This window comes from Melanostigma gelatinosum, assembly GCF_949748355.1.
Source record: "Melanostigma gelatinosum genome assembly, chromosome: 13".
In the NCBI taxonomy this organism is placed as follows: Eukaryota; Metazoa; Chordata; class Actinopteri; order Perciformes; family Zoarcidae; genus Melanostigma; species Melanostigma gelatinosum.
Genome location: NC_136646.1, coordinates 25,195,485 through 25,218,579, shown reverse-complemented (window position 1 = coordinate 25,218,579; position 23,095 = coordinate 25,195,485). Strand labels below are relative to the sequence as shown.

General features: G+C 43.4%; 3 protein-coding genes across 3 annotated transcripts in view; all 3 read right to left on the bottom strand.

Annotated features, from left to right (window-relative positions):
• nlk1 (nemo-like kinase, type 1) overlaps window positions 1-1,061 on the bottom strand; it is a 17,961-nt gene extending 16,900 nt beyond the window's left edge. Inside the window, exon 1 of the mRNA XM_079282067.1 lies at window positions 397-1,061. The gene's annotated coding sequence lies outside the window, so the exon portion shown is untranslated. The remainder of the gene's footprint in view (window positions 1-396) is intronic.
• An 891-nt stretch (window positions 1,062-1,952) lies between these two features.
• Window positions 1,953-15,489, bottom strand: LOC306787271 (myc-associated zinc finger protein-like). The gene is made up of 8 exons (XM_079282379.1): window positions 14,910-15,489; window positions 13,869-13,983; window positions 12,660-13,021; window positions 9,759-10,009; window positions 8,964-9,027; window positions 7,579-7,750; window positions 7,095-7,471; window positions 1,953-2,577 (listed from the first exon to the last, which is right to left on the bottom strand). The coding sequence occupies exons 1-7, from the start codon at window positions 14,940-14,942 to the stop codon at window positions 7,161-7,163; spliced, it is 1,308 nt and encodes a 435-aa protein (XP_079138505.1). The 5' UTR covers window positions 14,943-15,489; the 3' UTR covers window positions 1,953-2,577; window positions 7,095-7,160.
• Window positions 15,490-16,277: 788 nt separating this feature from the next.
• cdipt (CDP-diacylglycerol--inositol 3-phosphatidyltransferase (phosphatidylinositol synthase)) lies at window positions 16,278-21,818 on the bottom strand. The gene is made up of 6 exons (XM_079281083.1): window positions 21,670-21,818; window positions 21,202-21,336; window positions 20,959-21,112; window positions 20,557-20,638; window positions 18,880-18,961; window positions 16,278-17,653 (listed from the first exon to the last, which is right to left on the bottom strand). The coding sequence occupies exons 1-6, from the start codon at window positions 21,710-21,712 to the stop codon at window positions 17,511-17,513; spliced, it is 639 nt and encodes a 212-aa protein (XP_079137209.1). The 5' UTR covers window positions 21,713-21,818; the 3' UTR covers window positions 16,278-17,510.
• Window positions 21,819-23,095: the final 1,277 nt, after the last annotated feature.

Sequence of the window (23,095 nt, the reverse complement as noted above, 5' to 3'; positions counted from 1 at the left end):
GATGGATAAGATAATGTTTTGATCCAAAGAGAGATCCAGTAGTTTACAACACATTCACGAACACAGAAAAGAATCACAGGTAAAATAATAGACTGTGTTCTAATGGGGATAATGCCAATTAAAGGTAATTGAAAAGTAAAAACTGTGCAAAAATAATTATTCATAATTAATTCACAATGTATTTTTTTTTAAAGTCCAGAAAAGGGTGATGAAACATTTTTTTTAAAATATCTAAAATAATTATTACTCTGGTGAATATAAAATAAAAATACAAAGTAAATATATGACACAAACATAAATACAAATAAACATGTACACAAAAAACACGTTGATTTAATATCACATTCACACACTTTTAATGAGCTACGTCACCATTGTATTTGTCTTTGCTCTTACCTGGTTGATGAGTGAAGCTAATCGGTTAGCTTAGCTAGCAGGATCACAGCTAGCGAAGTTAGCCGACGATGGTCCAAAATATTAAAGATAAATAAATGTTCCACTCGACGATAACCTCAGACACACTAGCTGGAGAGTAATCACACGCATGTGATTCAACGTTATTGTTTGTATTTGTTTTAGATGACGGATAAATTAAAAGATAAAGCCCAGCTAGCTGCCGTGCTAACCAGCTGTTCGTGCTAACATGTCTATGACCCACATAACTAGCATTGGATGGAAACAGTGACCTACATATTAAAAAACGCCTATTTTGATAATTTCATTAATTCACGTATAGAGATAAGCCCGGTTAAATTAAAGAGGGCATGCGGCGCAGAAACACATTTTTTAAAAAGGCCGAAAAAAACCGAGTTAACTGAGGGTCTAGCGGAGCTGCTAACTCCGGCTAGCCGACCAGCTAGCTAGCAGCTAGCAGCTAGCTCCGAACTGCTCGCTAGCTGGTCATCGCGTCGTGATATCCACCCAAACAAGCGTCCCATAAAGATGATGGTTTGTTGTGATTTCATGGATGAATATGCGTCTCATCCAGGAGGCCTTCTGGTGCTCTGCGGTATTTTATATATATATATATATATATAAAAATATGTATTTAAAGAGCTCCGGTCGCTTCCACACAGCGGCTAGCTGGTTAGCTTGTCCAGTAGGAGGAGCTGGTAGAGCCGGGTGGGGGAGGGGTTGATGCTGTAAACAATGCTAATACGTTAGCATCTTAGCAGTGCTGGAGGAAGTATCCGGGTAAAACAAAAAACTGGAGTAAAAGTACTAATACCACACTGTAAACATACTCTGTTACTAGTAGAGGGCCTGCTTTCAAAACTGTTACTTTAGTACAAGTACAAATACTACACTGTTAAAATACTATGTTGCAAGTAAATGTCCTGCATTGAAGTAAATGTAAATTTACTTTTGTACAAGTACCAATACTACACTGTAAAAATACAGCAGGTATGCAGTATTACAGTTTTGTGGGAACAGAATCATAATTTGTAAAATGTTTTAAGCTGTCGGATAAATGTACTGAAGTGGAAGTACAAAGTAGCAGACTCAAGTGAAGTACCTCAAATGTGTAACTCAGTACAGCACTTGAATAAATGTACTGAGTTACAATCCACCACTAAAATCACCGTCAACATCATTTCAACCTGAATCACACATTTTACTGCTCTTTTTTAATACAGTAGTAACGAGGCGCTATGCATCAAGTACAATCAATATGCACAGCCACAGACATGTGTCACCAAGGTAGCTAAGAACTACAGTTTAACTTGTTGAAGAATTACAAATCAGCATCAAGAGACGGAGCGAAGACCGCATGAAGCAGAGAAGCTATGCACATTCAATGTTCATGGGGGGGGGGGGGGGTACACAAACAACTATTAGTTTGCCTCCATCAGATATGTATAAAAAGTGTATTTACATGATGGCCCGTCTGAAACAGTCGATCTGGAGTCCTGGTGGGTTTCCCTGCTCTGAAGACTCTGACAAAGGCAAACTGGAGACTGTTTTAGTAATAAAATAAGGGAGATAAAGTCCTGTTATCGTACATCTTTATAAACAAAACACTGACATCATGGAACATAAATGATCGAAAAACACTTTACAAAATCAGGACAGAATGTGGGCGACTGGCTAAGTGGAGAGCAGGGCCGTCCTTCAATCAGAGGATCGGTGGTTCGATCAAGACACTTAACCCCAATAATGTCTCCCGTAGCTGTTCTACGGTGTAGAATGTGATAGAATCTGAATCGTAAGTCGCTTTGGATAAAAGCGTCTGCTAAATGTAATGTGCAAGTCAGTCGACAGTTAAAAGAACGAGATGGTGGCAAATAGAAACAGCTAATGGCTAAGCCACGTGAATAAAAACACACATAGTTTTCCTACTGAGTGAGTGAGCAGAGGTCTCCTTATTGTCTTCTTCTCCTCTGGCTCGTTCCTGTCTTTGACTCGTCTGTACAGTTTGCAGAGTGAGTCTCTCAGTGTTGGTGAGAGATCAGCTGTTTGGAGGTAAAAGGTCCGAAAAGTCTTGTTGTCCTTACGAAACCACGAATAACGAGGAGGAGGAGAGACGATTTACACGGCAGCTTCTCTCAGTCTGACTTTAGGTTGTTGAGAAAACATCTGGAGAGTCAAAACAAAAAGCATGTAAATAAAACACACAATATCATCATGAGGGGCCGACCAGGGACAGGCTTAGGGGCCCAGAGTGTCAGAGGCCCCCCCGGCCCCGGCCTTTACCTGCAAAATGTCAACTCAATGAGACACATAGCAACCAGGATGAGACACAAAGAAACATGATGCAACTACAAAGAGACACAAAATGAACACGAATAGACATCAGATGACTACAAAGAGACACAATACAAGAACAAAACAGTCCACAAAGACATAAAACAACTACAAACAGACACAAAGGACTACAAAGAGACATAAAACAAGTATTATACAGATGAATCTTCAGATTATAAAAACACTGTTGGATTCATGATGGAGTCTAATGGCGTCTCTCGAGTCTCATGGCGTCTCTCGAGTCTAATGAAGTCTCTCGAGTCTAATGGCGTCTCTCGAGTCTAATGAAGTCTCTCGAGTCTAATGGCGTCTCTCGAGTCTAATGGCGTCTCTCGAGTCTAATGAAGTCTCTCGAGTCCAATGGCGTCTCTCGAGTCCAATGGCGTCTCTCGAGTCCAATGGCGTCTCTCGAGTCCAATGGCGTCTCTCGAGTCCAATTGCGTCTCTCGAGTCTCATGGCGTCTCTCGAGTCCAATGGCGTCTCTCGAGTCCAATGACGTCTCTCGAGTCTAAATGACGTCTCTCGAGTCTAATGGCGTCTCTCGAGTCTAATGGCGTCTCTCGAGTCTAAATGAAGTCTCTCGAGTCTAATGGCGTCTCTCGAGTCCAATGACGTCTCTCGAGTCTAAATGACGTCTCTCGAGTCTAAATGACGTCTCTCGAGTCTAATGGCGTCTCTCGAGTCTAATGGCGTCTCTCGAGTCTCATGGCGTCTCTCGAGTCTAATGGCGTCTCTCGAGTCTAATGGCGTCTCTCGAGTCTAATGGCGTCTCTCGAGTCTAAATGAAGTCTCTCGAGTCTAATGGCGTCTCTCGAGTCCAATGACGTCTCTCGAGTCTAAATGACGTCTCTCGACTCTAATGGCGTCTCTCGAGTCTAATGGCGTCTCTCGAGTCCAATGGCGTCTCTCGAGTCTAAATGAAGTCTCTCGAGTCTAATGGCGTCTCTCGAGTCCAATGACGTCTCTCGAGTCTAAATGACGTCTCTCGAGTCTAATGGCGTCTCTCGAGTCTAATGGCGTCTCTCGAGTCTCATGGCGTCTCTCGAGTCTCATGACGTCTCTCGAGTCTAATGGCGTCTCTCGAGTCTAATGGCGTCTCTCGAGTCTCATGACGTCTCTCGAGTCTAATGGCGTCTCTCGAGTCTCATGACGTCTCTCGAGTCTCATGGCGTCTCTCGAGTCTAATGGCGTCTCTCGAGTCTAATGGCGTCTCTCGAGTCTAAATGACGTCTCTCGAGTGTCATGGCGTCTCTCGAGTCTCATGGCGTCTCTCGAGTCTAATGGCGTCTCTCGAGTCTCATGGCGTCTCTCGAGTCTCATGGCGTCTCTCGAGTCTAATGGCGTCTCTCGAGTCTAATGGCGTCTCTCGAGTCTAATGCCGTCTCTCGAGTCTAATGGCGTCTCTCGAGTCCAATGACGTCTCTCGAGTCTAAATGACGTCTCTCGAGTCTAATGGCGTCTCTCGAGTCTAATGGCGTCTCTCGAGTCTAATGGCGTCTCTCGAGTCCAATGGCGTCTCTCGAGTCTAAATGAAGTCTCTCGAGTCTAATGGCGTCTCTCGAGTCTAATGGCGTCTCTCGAGTCTAATGGCGTCTCTCGAGTCTAATGGCGTCTCTCGAGTCTAATGACGTCTCTCGAGTCTAATGGCGTCTCTCGAGTCTCATGGCGTCTCTCGAGTCTAATGGCGTCTCTCGAGTCTAATGGCGTCTCTCGAGTCCAATGGCGTCTCTCGAGTCTAAATGAAGTCTCTCGAGTCTAATGGCGTCTCTCGAGTCTAATGGCGTCTCTCGAGTCTAATGGCGTCTCTCGAGTCTAATGGCGTCTCTCGAGTCTAATGGCGTCTCTCGAGTCTAATGGCGTCTCTCGAGTCTAATGGCGTCTCTCGAGTCTAATGGCGTCTCTCGAGTCTAATGGCGTCTCTCGAGTCTCATGGCGTCTCTCGAGTCTAATGGCGTCTCTCGAGTCTAATGGCGTCTCTCGAGTCTAATGGCGTCTCTCGAGTCTCATGGCGTCTCTCGAGTCTCATGACGTCTCTCGAGTCTAATGGCGTCTCTCGAGTCTAATGGCGTCTCTCGAGTCTCATGACGTCTCTCGAGTCTAATGGCGTCTCTCGAGTCTAATGGCGTCTCTCGAGTCTCATGGCGTCTCTCGAGTCTCATGACGTCTCTCGAGTCTAATGGCGTCTCTCGAGTCTAATGGCGTCTCTCGAGTCTCATGACGTCTCTCGAGTCTAATGGCGTCTCTCGAGTCTCATGGCGTCTCTCGAGTCTAATGGCGTCTCTCGAGTCTAATGGCGTCTCTCGAGTCTCATGGCGTCTCTCGAGTCTCATGGCGTCTCTCGAGTCTAATGGCGTCTCTCGAGTCTAATGGCGTCTCTCGAGTCTCATGGCGTCTCTCGAGTCTAATGGCGTCTCTCGAGTCTAATGGCGTCTCTCGAGTCTAATGGCGTCTCTCGAGTCTCATGACGTCTCTCGAGTCTAATGGCGTCTCTCGAGTCTAATGGCGTCTCTCGAGTCTAATGGCGTCTCTCGAGTCTAATGGCGTCTCTCGAGTCTCATGGCGTCTCTCGAGTCTAATGGCGTCTCTCGAGTCTAATGGCGTCTCTCGAGTCTCATGGCGTCTCTCGAGTCTAATGGCGTCTCTCGAGTCTCATGGCGTCTCTCGAGTCTCATGACGTCTCTCGAGTCTAATGGCGTCTCTCGAGTCTCATGGCGTCTCTCGAGTCTAATGACGTCTCTCGAGTCTCATGGCGTCTCTCGAGTCTAATGGCGTCTCTCGAGTCTAATGACGTCTCTCGAGTCTCATGGCGTCTCTCGAGTCTCATGGCGTCTCTCGAGTCTAATGGCGTCTCTCGAGTCTAATGGCGTCTCTCGAGTCTAATGGCGTCTCTCGAGTCTAATGGCGTCTCTCGAGTCTCATGACGTCTCTCGAGTCTAATGGCGTCTCTCGAGTCTAATGGCGTCTCTCGAGTCTAATGGCGTCTCTCGAGTCTCATGGCGTCTCTCGAGTCTAATGGCGTCTCTCGAGTCTAATGGCGTCTCTCGAGTCTCATGGCGTCTCTCGAGTCTAATGGCGTCTCTCGAGTCTAATGGCGTCTCTCGAGTCTAATGGCGTCTCTCGAGTCTCATGACGTCTCTCGAGTCTCATGGCGTCTCTCGAGTCTAATGGCGTCTCTCGAGTCTCATGGCGTCTCTCGAGTCTAATGGCGTCTCTCGAGTCTCATGGCGTCTCTCGAGTCTAATGGCGTCTCTCGAGTCTCATGGCGTCTCTCGAGTCTCATGACGTCTCTCGAGTCTAATGGCGTCTCTCGAGTCTCATGGCGTCTCTCGAGTCTCATGGCGTCTCTCGAGTCTAATGGCGTCTCTCGAGTCTCATGGCGTCTCTCGAGTCTCATGACGTCTCTCGAGTCTAATGGCGTCTCTCGAGTCTCATGGCGTCTCTCGAGTCTCATGGCGTCTCTCGAGTCTAATGGCGTCTCTCGAGTCTCATGGCGTCTCTCGAGTCTCATGGCGTCTCTCGAGTCTAATGGCGTCTCTCGAGTCTCATGGCGTCTCTCGAGTCTAATGGTGTCTCTCGAGTCTAATGGCGTCTCTCGAGTCTCATGGCGTCTCTCGAGTCTAATGGCGTCTCTCGAGTCTCATGGCGTCTCTCGAGTCTAATGGCGTCTCTCGAGTCTCATGGCGTCTCTCGAGTCTCATGACGTCTCTCGAGTCTAATGGCGTCTCTCGAGTCTCATGGCGTCTCTCGAGTCTCATGGCGTCTCTCGAGTCTAATGGCGTCTCTCGAGTCTCATGGCGTCTCTCGAGTCTCATGACGTCTCTCGAGTCTAATGGCGTCTCTCGAGTCTCATGGCGTCTCTCGAGTCTCATGGCGTCTCTCGAGTCTACTGGCGTCTCTCGAGTCTCATGGCGTCTCTCGAGTCTAATGACGTCTCTCGAGTCTCATGGCGTCTCTCGAGTCTAATGGCGTCTCTCGAGTCTAATGACGTCTCTCGAGTCTCATGGCGTCTCTCGAGTCTCATGGCGTCTCTCGAGTCTAATGGCGTCTCTCGAGTCTAATGGCGTCTCTCGAGTCTAATGGCGTCTCTCGAGTCTAATGGCGTCTCTCGAGTCTAATGACGTCTCTCGAGTCTCATGGCGTCTCTCGAGTCTAATGGCGTCTCTCGAGTCTAATGGCGTCTCTCGAGTCTAATGGCGTCTCTCGAGTCTAATGGCGTCTCTCGAGTCTCATGACGTCGCTTGACTTCAGTGACATCACGTGAGGACATTCATCACACAGCTCCGTCTGGAGAAAGTGAAAGCTTCATGAAACAGTGAATAACATGTTTACAGACTAAACATTCACACACCTATGTTGGATGTTGTCTCTCCTGGTTTAACCTCCACCCCCCCTCCCCCGTCGCCCTCCCAGCGTGCTAGCTGTGGGGCGGGGGGCCGATGCCGGAGCAGTCAGTTACTAGCAGTCCCACCGCGCTAGCACTGGACACGGCGACGGCCACGCCGGTGGTGCTCGTGGGGTCCTGGACGGGGTCTCCCTGGCTGGCGTGGGTGCCCATGTGACCCTGGAGCTGCGTGGCCGTCTTGCACTGCACGCCGCACAGCTGGCACAGCAGCACCCCGCCGGCCCCCGTCCCACCGAAGCCCCCCCGCGCCCCGCCGCTCTCCTTCCACTCCTGACCGTGGTGCTTCTGAGCGTGGACCCTCAGGTAGGTGAGCGTGGTGAAGCCTGGAAAACAAACACTTCCTGTTTGTTATTTAGTCTCTTGTGCTGCAGAGAGAACGTGATGAAGTTATTATTGCGTCATCTTTCCACGCGCTGTTATTGTGACTCACTGCGGTTGCAGAGGTGACAGGCGTGGTGCTGCGACTGGTTGTGGACCCTCATGTGGTCGGTGATGTAGGCGGCGGACAGCAGCTTCCCACAGATGTGACACGGAACCTTCTCCTCGTGGCGGATCAGGTGAGCGCGGAGTCGATCCCGCGTGGCGAACGCCGACGTGCACGTCTGTGGGGGGAGAGTGCACGTAGACGTGAAGCGAGAGCAGAAAGAGAGAGCAAATCAAATGTAGTATTGTGTAACGTTTAACGTTTTCATCATACAGTAAATTCTGGATTAAATGAACAGAAAAGAGCAAATCAGGTTTTTAAGATCCAGTAAATTGAGGTGATAAAACACAGATATTAGAGGATCACTCTTCAATATACACAATATATAAATATCTCTTAGATACTTTCATCATCTCACAGTTCACGTCTCCATCTGGTCAAACCAAAGAGAAGTACTGCCGAGTAACACAAATATCAGAAATATACGACATGCTGGAGAAAAGTAACATTCAGAGATTCATGAGAAAAAGAAACTTCTGAGATTAAAAAGTCATAAATTAAAAAATGGTAAAAAATGTTTTTTAAATCAAGGAACCGCACGGCTTCACCGTGGTTGGATCTCGTGCCGCCTGATAAACAGGAGCATCACAGGTCAGTGTTGTATTGAACCTGAGACGTCCATGTTCATGATGTCTGAACTGTTTCCTTCTCAACGTCTGGATGCTGACGATAAAGTGGTGACTCTGAGCTGAAACCACGTGTTTGTTGATCGATCAGATCACAAAGTATCACTTGATGAGTGGCGCGCATCACGTGACCTCACAGTGAAGCCATGTTGTCGACCAAAACTAAAAACACAATTTCTCGTAAATTTGTGATTTTATAATCGTAAGGAATATTGAGTTTTTCTCGTAAATGTATCAGATTATATTGGCGTTTACTTTTTCTTTTTATAATTTTATAGATTTAATTTAAAGACTATATAAAAAAAGTTAAGTTTTTCCTTTATTTTCCTTTAGTTATACATTCATAAAAAGTTGGTGAATGTCCCTCTTTAACCGAATAAAGAGTCATTTCTTGGTGTATTATCCTCGTCCCCGGCTCAGTAATTATTCTGTATTTCTTTACCAACAATAATCCCTGTAGACTCAGAGATAATATACATCAAGTAAACAATTTAAAATCATTTGTTTGTATTATTATTTATTAGAGCACTTCAGTGCTGATCATCTATTGTATTTGATTCCATTTGTTTGAAGCTTCACATCGATGTTTAGTACGTGACCATTAGGTACAAACACCTCATCCTCCTCATCCAGTGCCTCGTGCTCTCTGTGATTCACAAACCCATATTGGCTGAGCTCCAGTAAACAGACAGATGAAGACGTTACCGTGCACTTGAACGGTCTCTCTGTAGAGTGCACCTGTCGGACGTGACTGTTGAGGTGGTCCGGTCTGAAAGAAAAGAAACCAAACAGCTGTGACTAAAGACCACCGCATGGTTCTACCTCCAACACCACAATCAAGCCTCTGTGTGTCTGAATGTCAGAACTAAACCAGAGACAAAGAGGAGAACGCTGGAAGCTGAGATTTAAACAGGAGCAGCTTCCTGTTTCATTGTCAAGAGTTTCACAATAAGAGCAGACACAGGAAGGTGCTTCTTTGCTCCCAATAGGACGCATATACAGTGTCTGTATGAGCAATATAAATACTCACATTATATTTCCTACCTCATGTGTGCATCCAACCACTCGATCGGAGTAAATACTATTTCTAGCTTTTGTTGTTTTTTTACAATTGACGTGTTTATTCTACCTTTACTGAACATTTGTTCTGCTTGTTTTGTTGTGTTTATTCTTCTCTTGTTGTTTTGTCCACTTTGCTGCTGTAATCCTGCACATTTTGATTATCTTATCTTATTAAGAGGCAACGTGTTAGTTAGTCTCGGTTTCAACAGTCTAATCACAGTTTAAACCTCTTGGATCAATATTTACAGTTCAATATCAAGTTCAACAGGAGTTTCACATGTAAATAAAACATCTTGTATCTGACTTAAACTGTTTTTATCTGTTAGAATAGTTATTATTAAAGAGACAATAGTAATGTATAACTTTAAGCCACTACTTGCAGTGAGGACAGGACCTGTCCTACGTTTTAAAAAGGTCCCTGAATGTCTCATTGTGTACCGGGAGAAGGCCTTGGCGCAGTGAGGACAGACGTAGGGTTTCTCCACGCTGCCCTGGTGCGAGCGGACGTGGTAGCTCATGCGGTCTTTCCTCTTGAAGCGCTGCTGGCAGACGGGGCAGAAGTACGGCTTCTCGTCCGAGTGGGACAGGCGGTGGCGGTTCAGGTGGTACACGTCCCTGAAGGCCTTCCCGCAGGCCTCGCAGGCGTGGTTCTTCCTCACCTGGTTGGCGTTGGGGTGGCGGTTCAGATTCTGCAGATGAGACGTTAAGAAGCTTTTTAAAATCAACACGAGAAGAAACGTACAGGATGTCTCAGACAGAGAGGAGCTATGAGGATCCATATTATCAGATACAGATCCCTTCGATGTGTGATTACAGCAGCTGGTCTACAAGGATCCAGAATGTTTATTGTTGGAATGCTGTTAAGCATTCCAACTGTTGTTCTTCGAATCTTTATTCAACTTCTATTTCTTCCGTCGCACCTCTTCTACTTCATATTTTAAGCTACAGAAACCGTTCAATGATTAAAATGTTCAGCTCTTTCAGCAGAGGGGTGCTATGACTTCATATTTCTAACCTTTAAACTTTTTGAATTATTAAGCTTTTAGCAACTTTTTTTTGAATGGGTTTCTATGGAGAATATTTACAAATCCTCTTAAACTTCTTCAACTTTCAAATCCTTCAACTTCCTCATACTTTCAGCTACAGACACCATTTCAACTTTCAAATGTTGAGAAAACCCTCAACTATTGCCAACATGATTCAGCTTTTTGATATCTTTTAAACGTTTTGAACTGCAGCAATTTAACTTTTATGATTTTTCAGCCCTTTTCTGACTTTATAATGGGTGTGTATTGCGCAGCTTAGAGTGCGTGATGTCACCGCTAGAGTGAAGAGCAGCTTGAGATTCTTGTGAAAAAAACATTTGTATTTTGCCACTGTGTCCACAATCTTCACTCTTCATGCATAATTTCTGGATGTAGAAGTAGCTAATATTGTCCTTGTCGTAGAAACATTACTGTGGAATCCCACAGATTTCCACATTTGACACGGAAGCCGTTAATTGAGAGGAAAACCAACTTTCTGCTCCATAGAGACCAATGTTAAATTTTGCTTCAAAAACATCTTCCACAGAACACGGTACCCCCATTTCTAGATCGGCAGTTAAGCCACAAGTTTTACACTACAGACACAATTTTTACAGGATCTGTTCTTCAACTCATTCTTCCCCTCAATTATTAATATCGGAGCAATAGGAGCTACGGTTATGGGAGTTTTGATGATTTGTTTGAGAGGTGTTTCCCTGTTTTATCTCCATGAAATGGCTTCAGGCACACAGGTGTTTGCCATTGAGCCAATTAGTGATGTTGATAAACACACAGACTCACAGACACACATGCACATACACTCCTCTCCCTCTCTCCCTCTCTCCCTCTCTCTCTCTCTCTCTCTCTCTCTCTCTCTCTCTCTCTCTCTCATACAGTCATTCAGGTCTTAGGGATCTTTAGAGGTCTTTCCACCCTCCTCCACCCCCCCCCCCCACACACACACACAAACTTCATATTTGTAATCTTTCAACTTATAGAATTATTAAGCTTTTTGCAATTTTTTTTAAATTGGATATCTATTTTCAGCAATGTTTTTTGAGATTAATTTCAGCTTTCAGCATTCCAACGCATTTTCAGCAGGAAATGCATTTTCTAGTTCTAATTGAAATGCTTGTGATGAAGCCAGGCATTTAATAACCTGTTTATGTGTGTCAGACATTATGATTATGTCTCCTCTCCCCCACCCAGCACCACCCTTTCAAAATAAAAGCCCCATGGATTAACTGTATTTAAACAAGCTCAGAATTTGGCTTTTTTGTTAAAAAAATGAATGTTCTTACTAATACTGCGACAACTGCTACTGCTGCTGCTAATATAGTATTACTACTTCGACTATAACTTTTGCTGTTGCCACTATTACTGCTACTACTGCTAACATCAATATTATTACTACCACTACTGCTATTACTACCACTACTACTATTACTACCACTACTATTACTTATACGACAACTGCTACTACTACTACTACTGCTATTCATGCTACTAAAAGTAGTAATACTACTACAGCTATTAGTACGACTGCTACTAGTACTACTGCTACATCTTCTACTGCCATTACTATTACTACTACTACTACTACTGTGATATTAAATACTACGACCAATACTACAGCTATTACTATGACTACTGATACTACGTCTTCTACTACTTCTTCTAATTACTAATACTTCTACTACTAATAATACTTCTACTACAACTACAACTTCTACTACTACTACAAATATCACTACTACTACTACTAGTAGTTATTCTAATACCAATAATACTCCTACTACAACTTATACTACTACAAATATCACCACTGATGAATTCTTTTAAGCCACAGAAACTGTTCAAATATCAAAATGTTCAGCTCTTTCAGGAGAGGTGTGATATGACTTTTCATATTTGTAATCTTTAAACTCTTTGAATTATTAAGCTTTTTGCAATTTGTTTTTGAATTGGATATCTATTTTCAGCAATGTTTTTGAGATTCATTTCAGTTTTCAGCATTCCAACGCATGTTCAGCAGGAAATGCTTTTTCTAGTTTATTTTTAAACCTGCAATTTTTTTTTATTTTTTCTATAATTAAAAGTCATCAACCAACCATGTTCTGAGGAGCGGACATATTCAAAATGGCAAACTTTATTAACTTGTCAATGTTGACAAACGGCAGCGCAGACCCACTTCCTCTGTTTTGACCTTTCACAATAAAAGCCAGAGACATATATCACTAAAAAGGTATTTTTGTGGAAAGATAAAAGGTGAATAAAACCCTGAATGGTCTCCAACGTCTCCCAGAGGACCCACCTGCTGCATGGAGCCCACCACCACAACAGCTGGCTGGATGGGCTGAGGCGGCGCCATGGACACAGAGACCGGCTGGCCCTCTTGGATGGTGGCGTGCTGGGGGAGGGTCTCCTGGGCCGGAGGAGGAGGAGGAGCAGGAGGAGGTGGAGGAGGCAGAGTGAGGTGGAGGAGCGACAGAGGGACGGTCTGCTTCTCCACCCGTCCACCTTTGACTCCGTCCTCCTTCTCGCGGGCCGCCCGGTCCTTCATCTTGATGCCCGTGTGCACCGACTGGTGCCGCCGCAGGTTGTAGCTGTTCTTGAACTCCTTGTTGCAGGTGGCACAGATGTGGGCGGGTCGACCGGGTTTAACGAGCGGTTTGACTGAAGGAGAGACGGAGGAGAAGATGTTTACTTCCACATCTTCATCGGGTTTAGAGACGTCATGAGCACTCGTGCATCGTGAAGAGGCCGTGCTCACAGTGAAGACATCCATCTGCTTTTGTAGCGTTGTGCTGATGTTACGACACTAAACTGTCACAACCTGGTGAACTACTGACGACAGGTATCTCTTCCAACCGCGTCTGTTTACATCGAGGTGGAAACTGACATGTTGATTAATGTGCTCTGTTCTGGTAAATGAACAAGTGAGTGAATGAATATTATAGTTTTCTACCACTGACCCCATCATTTATATGGTTTATTTATTTACGTGTCACTTTTAATTTAACTGAATTTTTTTTTTTTTTTTCTTACAACTCATTTATCATTTTTAAATTTAATTTTTTTACGTTTATTGTATTTAAATTTGTTTTTATATTTAATTATCTTTTTTGCGTCTCACTTACATGAAAGTGCAAGAAAAAGAATCAGTTTGATGACTAAACAGTGTACCAATACTTTAATAGTGAAACAACAAGAGAATATTGTATCTCTGTGTATATATACATATATGTACATATATATATACACACATATGTTTTACATGGTGTACATAATAGTCCTGTCTGTTCTTCACCTGTTTATCTCTGATGTCCTTCTGTGTCTTCACAGATTCTGAGCTTTGAATTAATCATCAATTTGTTTTTAAGTTTCCAAACCTTTCTGATGTAAATCTCCCGTGTGTTGAATGTTGTGTATAAATAACGTTTTCATATAAGTTACAAAATAAAACATATCATGTGATCACCATCTCTCTCCATGCCCCCCCCCCCCCCCCCCCCCCCCTCACCAGGAAGTGGCTCCTCGCTGAGGGCGGCGGTGTCGACGGTGGACGGCGGCGTGTTGAGCTGCTCGGCTGGAGGAGTCTGAAGAGGAGCCTCAGGCTGAGTGTGAGCCACCGGGGTCTGAGGGGGGGGGCATTATGAATAACATGACAAATACATAGTTATTAATATCAATATTATGAATAATAATGTTATTTAGTTATAATAGTTACATCATCTTTAGTTTAATCACAGTATCATAATACTAACATTAATCATCTCTCCCCCCTCCTCACCCCCCTCACCCTCCTCACCCCCCTCACCCTCCTCTCCCTCCTCACCCCCCTCTCCCTCCTCTCCCCCCTCACCCCCCTCACCCTCCTCACCCCCCTCACCCTCCTCTCCCCCCTCCTCTCCCTCCTCACCCCCCTCTCCCCCCTCTCCCCCCTCTCCCTCCTCTCCCCCCTCTCCCTCCTCTCCCTCCTCATCCTTCTGTAGATCAACTTGTTGATCCATCAGGATTATAGAATCACTGTTGTTAGTTAATAGTACACATACTGTATACTAACCACCACAGTAAAATCCTGCTTTACATGAATGAGTAATAATACTCTAATGAGAGAAAATATAATAGTACAACAGTCACAGTTTGAATACTTTAACTATATTTTAATGAATATACCAGAATACATATACTGTGTGGTGTTAGTACTTTTTTTTGTACTATGGTATTAGTACTTTTACCATAACAGTGTGGTATTAGTACTTTTACTGTGAGTATTTTTACAGTGTGGTATTAGTATTTTTTCTTTAACAGAGTATTCTTACTGAGTAGTATTAGTACTTCTCCTGTAGCAGAATACATTGACAGTGTGGTATTATAACATATTTTGAGGGGTGAAACCAGCTCCATCCTGCCCCAACACCCCCCCATGCAGAGATGTCAAACACCCCCACCTTCCTCCTCCTCCTCTTCTCTTCTTCTCCTCCTCTTTTCTCCCCCCCCCCCCCCAAAAAAAACCTCCCCAAAACAACAAAAGCAGCTCGAGCATCAATTAAAGCCTCACCTGAAAGAGGAAGTTACTCCAGGAGGTGTCCATGTTTGAACCTTTAGCAGCTAACAGCTAGCAGCTAACAGCTAGCAGCTAGCAGCTAGCAGAAGAAGAACCGCTGCTATGAGGCCCGTGTCTCCTCCACACCTGTCCGGGTTCAGAGGATGGACATGCGTCCTGACTGCGGACGATAGCTTAAATCGGCTAATCAGTGATTCGGCTATGAGTCATGAATTCATATCTGTTGGCGCCAAAATGGTTGATATCATGCTTGTATTTAATGGTGCGTTTTAAAAAAATATAGAATTTGCTTATGTCGACTGTAATACAAATCTGGTGAATTGCATGCAAAAATAAAGAGATAATTTATAAAGAGAAGATGAGTAGGAGGTCGCGCTCATCATAGCAGCTGTTCACGAGGGGGGGGGGGAAGAGAAGAAGAAATAAAAAGGCCACAGCGTCGGGTCCCAAAGCCTCGGCGTTGCCTACAGCTCGTCCCCGATTTAGAGAGCTCCCAGTCGGCCGCGGTCCATGGCTCCGCCTCGGTGTTTCGATCGACGGGATGACATCTTTCTCTTTTTTTTAAAAAATACACTCTCTCCCTCTCGCGCGCCCTCCCTCCCTCGCTGTCTTTCTTCCTTTTCTTTTTTTATCTCTCCTTCACCCCCTCTGTCCCTCTCCGCTTTAAAGGGAAAGTATTTTGAGCACGCGCCCACCCTCCTCACGGACCTCGTCTCGTGCAGTGCCTCTCGCGCCCCCGCCGCTTCCCGGTAGGCCGACAAAATAATGAAATCCGACATTTAAACCGAATCAGCTCGGCATGGTTGTTTTCCTCTTCTTCGGTTTTAAGATAAATAAAAACGGTGCTCGCGCCCGGTTCACCGGAACTTCTCTCCGCTAAGATGGTGTCGGGTTTAGTTAGAACGAGCTTTATTTCGTCCGGTGTCTTAAAGGTAACGACGCGCGCAAGAGCAACAGCTGGATTCTAACCTGACGTCCACGCGAGTTACACCAAACTCCATCCAGACAAGTTTAAAATGTCACGTGTTTGCTTTAAAGTCATTATAATAACCGTAGTAAACACAAACAATTATGTTTTTCCATTCAGTAAGAACAACTCATTGATTCGGCATGCCTTAAAAACACAATGTAGCATTTAATTACTTAGAAATGTACACACAAATACACTGCTTCTATTTGTGAGTGGGTTACACCAAATCCTAAAAAGTAATAAAAACTCAATTGCATGCAGGCTTGCTTTAAATTCATTATAATCATCATCGTTTTCCGTAAAACACTCGACTGGTATTCACGGCCTTCATTTAGGAAAATACAATTCAAACTTTGTCTGCATGTGATTTCTGTTAATGAAAAGAATAAAAATCTGTTTTTTATTGTCTTTATTTCCACAGTCAAACCACCTGCACTCATATCATATCATCAGCTGATATACATCTGTAATTCTTACTGTATTATTATAATACATTCTGAGACACGAGTTCATCAAAAACAAATATTCCAACACTTTGAAACACACGAGGTCTTTAAATGTTCTAATACTCGGAGCTCTGAAACACGTCTAAAAAACAAACTAACATTATGAATGTTAAATACACACAAACATTTAATAATCAGCAATAAATTATCAGAATCTCCAGAAATGAATACGAGAGTCAAACCGCTGTTTTCTGTTTGGTCTGTTGTCAGTTTCACCCAAATCAACACATTTTAAATAGTAATAATAAACTAAATAAATGAGGAATAAAGGTTTGTTTTAAAGCTTTTATAATAAATTAATACATCTTTTATTTTCTGGATGAACTGTTTAAACATTTGGTCCACAGGAAATAACAAAAGATAAATGTTGGTCACGGTTGTCTTAGTTTGTGCGATTAACTGCACAGAGCTCTCAGATGTTGAATGTGATGATATATTACATCAGAGAAGACGGAGACCCGTCAAACATTCACGCTTCAGACGCAGTGAGAGTACCGAGCAACGTTTAGGTTATTAACGATCTATGAAACGTTACTGGAAGATGAATCCACCATAAATAAAGACATGAAGATATCACATGAACAAATATCTCTCATGTCTTCACACTGCTTCTGTTGGTCAGTGTAATGTCTTTACATCCACTAGAGGGCGCCAGAGTCAACGCTGAAGAGAAGGTTTCTGTAACTCGTAAGTTTAAATGATTTATAATGTTACAGAGAAGTGCTTTATTAGAGGAAACAGATCAATAGAGTTATCAGATGACAGATTGTGACGTAGCTCCGCTGCTTTGTTCCTTCTACAGCTTATTGTTATAATATCATTCATATTTCGATGAATATGTTATTTGTTCCTCTGGAACACTTTGTGACTCTGAGTCCGTTTGATATCAGGAGAAATGAAACGATCCGAGTGAAGCGTGATGAGACATTATTCTTTGTCATTTGACATTGTGATGTAATAAAGAAATGAAGCTCAGACTTTAGTCTGAAAAGTTAATCATTGGACGTTTACATATTTGGTCATAAAACTCTGTTCCGTTTCTCGTTCTGTTTTAAGTGCACAACCCTTCAAATAATAAAGAATACATTAAAAACATGGTGGATTTCTGTCCTCCCTCTTTCACTGCGTCTTCACCGTCTTCTCCCGCTCTGCGGCGTCCATGGCGGCCATGTTCTGGGAGGCGGTGACCAGATGAACCAGACTGATGGCCGTCTTCAGGAGACAGATGATCCCACAGAGGCCCTGCAGCCAGTAGAGCCACGCTGCAGTACACACAGGACACAAAGTACACACAGGACACAAAGTACACACAGGACACACCGGACACAAAGTACACACAGGACACACAAAGTACACACAGGACACACAGGACACACAAAGTACACACAGGACACACCGGACACACAAAGTACACACAGGACACACCGGACACACAAAGTACACACAGGACACACAAAGTACACACCGGACACACAGGACACACAGTACACACAGGACACACAGTACACACAGGACACAAAGGACACACAGGACACACAAAGTACACACAGGACACACAGGACACACAGTACACACAGGACACACAGTACACACAGGACACAAAGTACACACAGTACACACCGGACACACAAAGTACACACAGGACACACAGTACACACAAAGTACACACAAAGTACACACCGGACACACAAAGTACACACAGTACACACCGGACACACAGTACACACAGGACACACAGGACACACAGGACACAAAGTACACACAGTACACACCGGACACACAAAGTACACACAGGACACACAGTACACACAAAGTACACACAAAGTACACACCGGACACACAAAGTACACACAGTACACACCGGACACACAGTACACACCGGACACACAAAGTACACACAGGACACACAAAGTACACACAGGACACACAGTACACACAAAGTACACACAGTACACACCGGACACACAGGACACACAGTACACACCGGACACACAAAGTACACACAGGACACACAAAGTACACACAGGACACACAGTACACACAAAGTACACACAGTACACACCGGACACACAGGACACACAGTACACACCGGACACACAAAGTACACACAGGACACACAAAGTACACACAGGACACACAAAGTACACACAGGACACACCGGACACACAAAGTACACACAGTACACACAGGACACAAAGTACACACAGGACACAAAGTACACAAAGTACACACAGGACACAAAGTACACAACGGACACACAGGACACAAAGTACACACAGTACACACAGTACACACAGGGAGGAGAGGAGGTACCCAGGTCCTTTACTGCAGTAAAAGTACTAATACCACACTGTAAAAATACTCTGTTACAGTGAAAGTACTAATACTACACAGTAAAAGTACTAATACCACAGTGTAAGAAGTTGTCAGATGAACGTAGTGAAGTAGTAGTAGTAGTAGTACTACAGAGTATAGCTGGACGTCTTACCTGCAGGTTCCTGGATGTGATGGAGGAGGAAGAGGAGGCAGAAGAAGAGCTCGTTCCCAGCACACATCACGAAGAGGACCGGCTACAGGACACACACACACACACACACACAGTCAGTCTGTATACACACTAAACACTGAGTGTGTGCGTGTGTGTGATTGTGTGTGCGTGTGATTGTGTGTGTACATGTGTGTGATTGTGTGATTGTGTGTGTGATTGTGTGTGTACATGTGTGTGATTGTGTGTGCGTGTGTGATTGTGTGTGTGATTGTGTGTGATTGTGTGTGTACATGTGTGTGTGATTGTGTGTGTGTGTGATTGTGTGTGTGTGATTGTGTGTGTACATGTGTGTGTGATTGTGTGAGTGTGTGATTGTGTGTGTGTGTGATTGTGTGTGTGTGATTGTGTGTGTGTGCGTGTGTGTGTGATTGTGTGTGTGCGTGTGTGTGTGATTGTGTGTGATTGTGTGTGTGTGATTGTGTGTGCGTGTGATTGTGTGTGTGTGTGTGTGATTGTGTGTGTGTGTGTGTGTGTGTGAGAGTGTGATTGTGTGTGTGTGCGTGTGATTGTGCGTGTGATTGTGTGTGTGTGTGATTGTGTGTGTGTGTGATTTTGTGTGCGTGTGTGTGATTGTGTGTGCGTGTGATTGTGTGTGCGTGTGTGTGATTGTGTGATTGTGTGTGATTGTGTGTGTGTGTGTGATTGTGTGTGCGTGTGTGTGATTGTGTGTGTGTGATTGTGTGTGCGTGTGGGATTGTGTGTGTTTGTGTGTGTACATGTGTGTGTGTATGATTGTGTGTGTGTGTGTGTGTGATTGTGTGTGCGTGTGTGTGATTGTATGTGCGTGTGTGTGATTGTGTGTGATTGTGTGTGTGTGTGTGCGTGTGATTGTGTGTGTGTGTGTGTGATTGTGTGTGATTGTGTGTGTGTGTGAGAGTGTGATTGTGTGTGTGTGCGTGTGATTGTGCGTGTGATTGTGTGTGTGTGTGATTGTGTGTGTGTGTGATTTTGTGTGCGTGTGTGTGATTGTGTGTGCGTGTGATTGTGTGTGCGTGTGTGTGATTGTGTGATTGTGTGTGATTGTGTGTGTGTGTGTGATTGTGTGTGCGTGTGTGTGATTGTGTGTGTGTGATTGTGTGTGCGTGTGTGATTGTGTGTGTTTGTGTGTGTACATGTGTGTGTGTATGATTGTGTGTGTGTGTGTGTGTGATTGTGTGTGCGTGTGTGTGATTGTATGTGCGTGTGTGTGATTGTGTGTGATTGTGTGTGTGTGTGTGCGTGTGTGATTGTGTGTGCGTGTGATTGTGTGTGTGATTGTGTGTGTGATTGTGTGTGATTGTGTGTGATTGTGTGTGATTGTGTGTGATTGTGTGTGTTTGTGTGTGTGATTGTGTGTGATTGTGTGTGCGTGTGTGTGATTGTGTGTGTGATTGTGTGTGTACATGTGTGTGTGATTGTGTGTGTGTGTGATTGTGTGTGATTGTGTGTGTGATTGTGTGAGTGTGTACATGTGTGTGTGATTGTGTGAGTGTGTGATTGTGTGAGTGTGTACATGTGTGTGTGATTGTGTGTGTGTGTGTGTGTGTGTGTGTGATTGTGTGAGTGTGTGTGATTGTGTGTGTGTGTGATTGTGTGAGTGTGTGATTGTGTGTGTGATTGTGTGTGTGTGCTCCTCACCTTGGAGGTGTAGTAGATCCTGAGGACAGGGTTACCAGAGAGGTCGATGCTCTTGTGACTGGCTGATCCCGTTATTGTTGAGCTGAGAAAATAAAAGAGAAGTCAGAGCTTCATGTGTTAAAGCTGCATTCTCTCTAGTGTCCACCAGGGGGCGACTCCTCTGGTTGTATAGAAGTCTATAGAAAATGACTCTACTTCTCTCTTGATTTATTACCTCAGTAAACATTGTAAACATGAGTTTATGTCTCAATCTCTAGTTTCAAGTCTTCTTCAATACAGCATGATGTTCATTTAGTACATTATGGTCCATTTAGAGTCACACAGACCATAAAGCAGGGGATGCTTTAGGGCGGGGCTACACGCTGATTGACAGGTCAGGTTAACCTGTTAGCAATGACTCACCTGTGCAGGTGCAGCCAGTGGCTGGCGATGTCCACACACATGCTGAGCTGGAACAGGAAGGTGTAGGACGGGTAGAGCAGCGACAGGTTGACCAGCAGACACATGGTGGCACAGCGGTCCGTTAGCATGTCCATCATGGCCCCGAACTTAGTGGCTGAAAGAAAGATGAAACAAACAGGAAGTTAGAAGAAAGGTACCGAACAGTGAAATGGTTTTTAGATAACGGAGCCGACGTGTACGTACACTGGTTGAGAGCTCGGGCGGCGTGGCCGTCGAAGGCGTCCAGCAGAGCGCTGAGCAGGTAGCAGAAGACGGCGGTCCACGGACAGCACGGCATGAGACAGAAGGACAGCAGAGCCAACGCGATGCGGGCGTAACCTGCAGGTACAAGTACAACAAGTACTACATCAAGCTCTACTCTGACTGCTTCGGCTACTTTATACTACTTCTACTCCACTACATCACAGAGGTACATATTGTATTCTGGAGGCCAAAGAAGCTAAAAGTACAACAATAAACAACAACAATAAACGAAGTAAAAGGTAAACGATACAAAATAAACTTGATTCCGTGTGACGTCACCTGAGATAGATAGATTACGTCATGGTTGATCTGGTGTGATTTGTCTCCCAACAGAATCACTGTGTGAAGGCTAATGCTAAGCTAGCTAGCTAACGAAGACGATGGAAACTAGAGACGATGGAAACCTACCGATCAAATTGGGAACGAAGAAGAAGATATTTTCCTCCGCCATCTTGGATGATTCAGCGTTTCGTCTCCGTCGTGTTTGAAAGAGAAACTAAACTAAAAGCGACAGTTGGATGTTTGTTGAGTGATGACTTCCTCACAGAAGAGAAACATCAAGTTTGTTTCCGGGCAACAACGAGAGCACGACTTCCGCTATATTTTCAAAATAAAAGCGTAATGTTGACTCATTGAATGTTAAAGAATCCCAAATAAAAATCTTTAAAACAAAACAAAACCCTTTAAAATATATTTTGGAAATCATTTTTTGTATGTTCACACTGCACAATGTATTGATGTTATTTTTAGATCCTAAAAGTTAGGAAAGTAGTCAATTAGTAGATGAGTTTAATCTATTTCCATCATCAATAATAACTTATGTAACTTCTGAAGCACATATATACATACGTATATAAGGTTATACGTATGTATATATGTGCTTATATTGCTTATAAAATATGTTGGTTTGTTTTCTGTATTGTTTATTGTTCAATTGAAAAAAACGAAAATAAAATAATGTTTCAAAACATCAGCCCTTCTAAAGTATTGTCTATTTTGAGAAGTGGAATGAAACTTAGTACTTTTACTCAAGGATACTGTACTCAAGTACACATTTATGGTACTTGTACTACTTCACGAGGTTAATATTTTACTTTTTACTTCACTAAATGTATCTGATAGATTTAATTACTTTTCAAATAAACATTTTTACACAGAAAACACATGAAGAGTTCATAAAAAATGATGTTTAGTTTTCTAATTAAATTCATGTAAAGACATTTGCTGGTTCCAGATGAAATAATGTTCACGTTTTACTCAGTGGCGTCTGGTGGAACATGTTCTCGTTAGGGCTGTGCCACATCCAATCAGTTTCAACAAACATCTCTGAATGATTGAATGCAAAAACATTCAGGTTTCAAACACGCATTACTACTTTGCAGTTAAATATTTAACCTTTATTCCAACATGATGAAAAGCAGTAAATAACCGCTTCCGGTTCAAAAGAGGATCACTACCGGAATCATATATGATTAAACATCAGCCACTCTGACACACTATACATACATATATGTATATATACATATATGTATGTATATATACATATATGTATGTATATATACATACATATATGTATATATACATATATGAATATATACATACATATATGTATATATACATATATGTATATATACATACATATATGTATATATTCATACATATATGTATATATTCATATATGTATATATATGTATATATACATATATGTATATATACATACATATATGTATATATTCATATATGTATGTATATATACATACATGTATGTATATATACATATATGTATACATACATATATGTATATATACATACATATATGTATACATACATATAT